At 33.1% G+C, this 7,380-nt stretch overlaps 1 protein-coding gene across 22 annotated transcripts in view; it reads right to left on the bottom strand.

Annotated features, from left to right (window-relative positions):
• The window catches only part of LOC106867804 (kinesin light chain), a 126,492-nt gene that overhangs the window by 42,254 nt on the left and 76,858 nt on the right, over window positions 1-7,380 (bottom strand). For all 22 annotated transcript variants that reach the window (XM_052973612.1, XM_052973604.1, XM_052973610.1 and 19 more), the window contains one exon: window positions 4,574-4,661. In XM_052973612.1, the coding sequence (XP_052829572.1) occupies window positions 4,574-4,661 (88 nt within the window). The remainder of the gene's footprint in view (window positions 1-4,573; window positions 4,662-7,380) is intronic.

Here is a 7,380-nt window from a genome sequence, read left to right as displayed (position 1 = left end):
CTGGTATGGTCATATGTTGCGAATGAATGAGGACAGCTGTGTGAAAAAGTGTCACACCCTAGCAGTTGAGGGAACCTGTGGGAGAGGTAGACCCAGGAACACCTGGGATGAGTGCTGAAGCACGACTTTTAAACATTGGGCCTTACTGAGGCAATGACTAGTGACCGAGACCTTTGGAGATATGCTGTGCTTGAAAAGACCCGACAAGCCAAGTGAGACCATCACCCATGGCCTATGCTAGTGGGTGTAACCAGCCCACTTATGAGTACCCCTCATTCATTGGATAATAAACTTTGCTTGTGAAGACCCATTGAGGCAAGTGAAATCAAAATCAAAATTGCTGACGCGGCCGATGACAGTACTGCCTGATTGGCATTCGTGCCAGTGAAATGTTAAAAGCACCATCCAAGCATGATCGTTGCCAGGGCCGCTGATTGGCTCCCATGCCGGTGGCACGTAAAAAGCACCTTTTGGGCGTGATTGTTGCCAGCATTGCCTTACTGGCACGTGCCGGTGGCATGTGAAAAACAACATTCAAGTGAGGTTGTTGCCAGTGCTGCCGGACTGGCTCCTGTGCAGGTGTCATGTAAAAAACACCTTTTGAGCATGGTCATTGCCAGAACCGTCTGACTGGTCCTCATGCCGGTGGCACGTAAAAGCACCCACTACACTCCTGGAGTGGTTGGCGTTAGGAAGGGCATCCAGCTGTAGAAACTTTGCCAAATCAGATTGGAGCTTGGTGCAGTCTTATGGCTAACCAGTCCTCAGTCAAACCGTCCAACCCATGCCAGCATGGAAAGCTGACGTTAAATGATGATGATGATTTACAGGAAGAGGATGATAACATTGATATGGATGTGATGGGGTAATCAATGGAAGCTAACTACAGTATATGCACCTCCACAATGAAAACATATAGATGACCAAAAAAAGAGTATTTTGTAGGCACTGTGAAACTAGATCAGTATGGAGAGATATAGACATTATTATCGAAAAACATTACATATAAATAACAATGTGGCTCTGTTTTTAATTGTACATGTATATAGTGTGAAACAGAGAGATTCTTAGTTATACAAGAAAGCACAGATTTATAGAAGTGTAAGTATCTGATAAAAATACATATATTCTTTTATTAGTTTCAGTCGAATGGTATGTAGCCATTCTGTAGTGCAGCCTTCAATAGTTTAATCAAATATATGTGTGTCTGTGTGTGTGTGTTTATTACTGCCTGATATATATTTTATTTGATCTATTTATATATGCAGAATGACAAAGTTATGCTTTTTAACAGAACACCAATAATGCCTTATGAAACAACATATCTTTGTTTACATAAACGCGCACACAAGCATATATATATATATATATATATATATATATATATATATACAGATGTAACTACAACAAGCTTCCATTCAGTTTCCATCCACAAAATTCTAATCACATGGTATTGGTGAATGTGAGGCTATGATACAAAACATTCAAAGCACTGTACAGTGGTATTGAATTTTAAAAAAACTGGTAATTCAAGGTTTAATGGAAGAAGTATGTTTTAGTCTAGAGTAAAAAAGCATATTAAATACTGAGCAAAAAGAAAGCAAAAAAAAAAGATTCTATTAAAGCAAATATTGTTTAACCCTTTAGCATTTAAACCAGCCATATCTAGCCTCTTACACCTATCCCTACAATGTGATTCTAAAAATATACAATCACATCATCAAAATCTCAAGTCTATGAGATAATGCATGATTAATTCAAAACAATGTGAATAAATAAGCATTACATTTGACAAAATAATTTGAATGCTAAAGGGTTAAAAGAAACGAAGATATCATGAAAAACATATAAACACACCAAATATAAATACATATAAATGTATATACATACACATATATATTTAAGAGGCAACATGCAAATAAAAAATGTCTATTATTAAAGATCACTAAAAAAAAATATGAAATACAAGTCACATTAACCAAGAACAAGTTATTAAGTTACTTCCTTTCAAATTTCCTCTTCCTCATCAGAGCAGTATTAATTATTTAAAAAGAGTTCAATTGTTGCAGAAAGTATAGAACTAGCACTACTAGAAATCACCTATTTTCAACAACATAAAATATAGAGACAGCAATATTTTATAAAAATCATAAAAATCAAAAATCACAAACAAAGAATAATCCATAAGCTTTGGTGCAAGTTTAAATAAATTAAAAGCAAATTCCGAGACAGAAAAAAAATGTTTAGCTTTTAAAAGAAAAATACACACACAGAAAAACAAAACATAAATACAGAAACCTGAGTTCTACTTTTGATTCCAGCAGACAAGTTATTTTCTTTAGACTAAGCTTAAAACCAAATTCTTGTAAATGGAAGGAGATAGTCAAAGGAATCAGCACCTAATGTATTACTAGTTTCTATTTTATTTAAACTCCATAAGGATGAAAGAAGGCAAACATACTAAACATTTCACTTGCCATTTACTGATACTCCTGAATAGTCAGAGAGTAACTACATGTTTTAGGTCACATTTTAGCATCTTAAATTTTAAATACATTAAATGGTTATAATCAGGTTTTGCAAGTATAAGCAGGATATCTTTGATATTCCTACTGAAAAATGTTGTATGAAACTATTACTGATAGACCATTACAAAACAGTTTGAAAAATATTTACTACATTTTAAACCTAAGATACCTCAAAATGAATTCAATTTCATTTAACATTTATCAACCATACATTCCAGAAAACTATTTTTACCAAAATCAGATCATTTTATTAATGTGAGTAAAAGCACCTCCACCAACCCTAAAATATTACTGGTGGTGATTCTGTTGTCTTTTTCTTCCCAGAAAGCCAAACTCATCACTGGAATTCCCTTCCAATCCCTGTTCTACCCACCCCCTTGCAGCCATTAACTTTCAGTTTTTGAAGAACATCAACCATGTTGATCTCACCAGTCTCTAAACATCTGCAAAAACCACAAATATAATCCCAAACTATTAAAAAGTAAATTTAATACTCAATATTTAGTTTATATTCTTAGTACTCTCTAAACCATCTCCAATGCACTTCATGTTCATTATTCTTTTCTTATAAATAAGTAAAAACTCTCTTACTAGTAACTTAAAATGTCACCTAACATTTTAAATGAAATGAGGTAAATGGATTAATATATACGCTAACTATTCTAATTCAAAATAAGTGCTATAAAATTGTGTGTTGATAAGAATGTAAGAATACAAGTGATGTTCACATAAAGCAAATTTCATCCTTGAAATATAGTAATCAAAATTTGAAGATATTTAAAATTAACTTAATATATTTACACTAGTCATCCAAGAAGTATTTATCTAAATAATTTCCAATCTACAGAAGAAGTAATTTTGCTAAATTATATTGGCTGAGTAAACTGATGCATTGCCCCTTGCAGTAACTATTATGGCATTAAAATCATCTTGCTAACAAATGAAACATAACCATAGTTTTATATTAATTCATGTACTTGATTGGTACTTTATTTTATTGACCTCATGAATGAAAGGCAAATTTTGGAACAAGGACAACAATTTTAGTACTTGACTGGTACTTACTTTTATCAACTCCAAAAGGATTTCAGGCTAGGTTGACTTTCGTGAGATTTGAACTCCAAACAGAGAGCTTGAAGAACTGCCACTAAGCATTTTATCCAATGCTTGTCATCTATTAGTACTAATATTATTATCATATAAATAATCTACATATAATATATATAGATTATATGCAAATTTCATTAATCAAGATAATACTGTTCGCTTCTACAACACAAGTTTAGGGAATACCAACACTTTTCAGTCTTCTAATTTCTATCATCACAGAATTGTATCATATCCAAAAAGCAGCAGCAGCTAGCAAAAGAAACCTCATCATAAATTGCAACCAACTGTTGTGTCAAAGTCCTACATTTTGTTACAATTAAGGTAGTTCAAAACTTGCTTGTTCTATAATACCCTCACCTTTCTTCTCTTGTGCATGGCTCTTTATAACTATACCATTCCAAGTGACCAAATCACCAACAAAACCACAGAGTATTTGCCAATGTTAGTGTAAACAGTGCTACACAACATTGTGACTACAAAACCAAGCTAGGTTCACTCAACCCTTGTAAAATAAATTAAAATCTACGACAGTTCCATGGAAGACAGTCCATTCTCCACCCTTTAGAAAGCAACAAAAACAGAGAATTTCTATTATTTTTCTCTTTATCCCCCATGATATATTGACCATGAAATTTGTTCTATAATATTCAGTAGCATGCTAAAATTATTTGGAGAAAGCATATTGAAGCCATTGTGTAAGTGAGACTATGAGAGAGTGAGTTACAGAAAGTGTGTGTGAGTGAGTGAAGACAGAGATAAAAAAGATAGTAGTAAGCCAAATTATTAAGAGAAATACCATACAACAGATAACAGAAAAAGAAATGAGTGTGGATAAGTCAATGAATGTAAAAGTAGTAGCAGTGGCCAAAGACGAAATGCTACCTTTTGTGAACATGCACTACATAAAGCAGCTACAAACTACACATTTGACTCACAGCTGGGTGATCAGGTCCCAAAGTTTTCTCTCTTATGCCTAAAGCATCATTCAGTAGATTAGCGGCTTCCTTATATTTTCCTTGGTCTCTGCAAACAAATTTCATAAATTTGAAATAAAATTGATAAACATTTTGTGGATTTCCATTGAGTTGGAAAACAAACAATTGCAGTCCACAGAGCCAGTCTGATTGTTAAATCTATATGCAAGAGAATGTATTTTAATAAATCATGAGATAGAGGAGGGGGGAGGGGCATGAAGGAAAATGTGGAGATGAACTTAAAAAAAAAAATCAGTATAAGTAGTTGCTTATTGTCAAGGTTAAACTACAATTGACTAAATGCAGTTCTATATGTGTTGTAAAGTAAATATTTACTTATTAATTATCTAACTATTTGTACATATCCATATGTACATCTACATGCACAATCACATACATATATAGATATCCACATACAAACACATAGATAGCCAGATATACAAACAAAAATGCACATATACACTTCTTGCAAGCACATACACTTTATGTATGCATATACACACTTTCATATGCAGAAAGAAAAGGAATATATGTTTTTCTTAATAAGAATGCATTACATTATCCATAAATATATATATAATTGTATACTGTACATGAGTATTTAAAATATTTAACAGTATTAGACCAAAATAAGAGGTAAAATGAAAAGCTTTCTTTCTTCTGACAATTTAATTACTAATTATTTCATAAGATTAAATATTTATTTTGAGAATAAATTAGCAACTATTGAGGTTTCTGTTCCTTGGAAACAGCTGATCTTGTATCTTTCCACTCAGACACTCCCAACCCATTTGTGTCTCCCATAGTCATCACCTTTCTGGTGTCCAATGCTCTAGGTCACGCACTAAACGCTATACCCAGTTCTTCCTCACCCAAACATCCACCACCTGGAATCTCTACCTAGCTCATATCTCTCTTGCAACTATTTAAACATGACATTAATAAGATTAAGCTCACCAGTCTCAAAGTACATCAAAAGGTCATGGGGTACTGCTTTTCCCTTAGGTTTAGCAAGCAAAAATGAAAAGGCTTAACTTATTTGAAGTATTATCAAAAATATATATTAGACAGAGCCTTATTCTCCAAAATAAACTTACTAAAAGTAGGAGTTAACCCATTTAGCTTTTAAACTGGCCACATCCAGGCCCAAATATTCTACCTGGCCTCTCACATCTACTCTACAATGCCATTGTAAAAATAAACAATCGCATCATGAATCTCAAAACTACAAGATAATGCATGATTAATTCAAAAGAATGTCAATAAATATACATTACATTGGACAGAGTAATCTGAATGTTAAAGGGTTAAAAAACACTACCACTTCAACAGTGTTCATAGATGTTATGATGATGATAATAATAATGGTTTCAAATTTTGCCACAAGTGCAATTTTTTGAGGTGGGAGTTGAGTCAATTACATCGGGCTTCACAACCCCAGTGTTCAACTGGTATATTTTAGTGACCCCAAAAGGATGAAAGGCAAAGTTGACCTCAGCAGAATTTGAGCTCAAAACGCAGTGATGGGCAAAATACTGTTATGCATTTCATCCAGCATGATTATGATTCTGCCAGCTCACTGCCTTAAATGATAATAATAATAATAATGATTGTCTTTCGTGTTAAGTTAACATCCAAGTACTATAGCTTATAATTTGCAGAAAGAGACCATGTAAGACCTCTGACAATGGGTTGCTGTCTGCTCTCACAGAATCAACCAGAGCAAGTAAGATCAAGAGCTCTGAGAAGTGAAATGACAATAATAATAATAATAATAATAATAATAGACAACTTAGGAGAAGTGATTAACAATTGAGTTTCTTTGATTAAAATTTGGTAATCATTATTATCTAGACACTTTGCAGCAAAATTGCCATTTACTGAGAAACTTTAGATTGGCAAATTTGAAGCAATTCATTAAAAAGTTGTTCCTGAAAATAACTATTCTCAAATGCCTTAAAATTTGAATATACATTAATTAACTTTTCAATGATGGCTAAGTTTTGAAATGTCTTGAAATTTCTTTCCAAAAATAAGGAAAAAGAACCAACTGCAAATAATGGCAATGATCTTACTATGAATGAATGAGATCTTATCAAATTCATATACTCTTTTTAATTCAACTAACATACCAGTTGTCAGCATTTGAAAATAGTCTTAAATGAATAATACTCTGAGTTAAATTTTAAAATACCTTCAAACTATATGAACTGTTAAAAATATAATGCACAATTTGTTGCTTTTTTTTTTTTTAATAATTAACAATTTAACGATATTTATTCTTCATATTTCATGGTCTAGTATGTTTAAAAAAGTTGGTATATTAATAAGATATATTATATAATGATAAATGAAAAATATCTTGTTTTAAATCTTCTATCTGTGGTCATTAGACTGTGGTCATGGTGGAGCACTGCCTTGAAGAATTTCTAGTTGAATGAATCCACACTAGTACTTCTTATTTAAGCCTGGTACTTATTCTGTTGATCACTTTTGCTGAACTGCTAAGTTATGGGGGCTTAAACACACCAGCACCACTTGTCAAGTAGTGGTGGGGGATAGACACTATATATATGGCAGGCTTCTTCCAATTTCCATCTACCAAATTCACCCGCAAGGCTTTGATCAGCCTAAGGATATAGTAGAAAACACCTTGCCAAAGGTGCCATGCAGTGGGCCTGAATCCAGAACCATGTGATTAAGTAAGCTTCTTATCACACGGCCACACCTGAGTCTATGGTTGAAATATTTATGCTTAGAAGGCACAC

Source organism: Octopus bimaculoides, chromosome 16 (genome assembly GCF_001194135.2).
Source record: "Octopus bimaculoides isolate UCB-OBI-ISO-001 chromosome 16, ASM119413v2, whole genome shotgun sequence".
NCBI lineage: Eukaryota > Metazoa > Mollusca > Cephalopoda > Octopoda > Octopodidae > Octopus > Octopus bimaculoides.
Note: the sequence above shows the minus strand (reverse complement) of the source record. Positions and strands in the feature narration are given on the sequence as shown.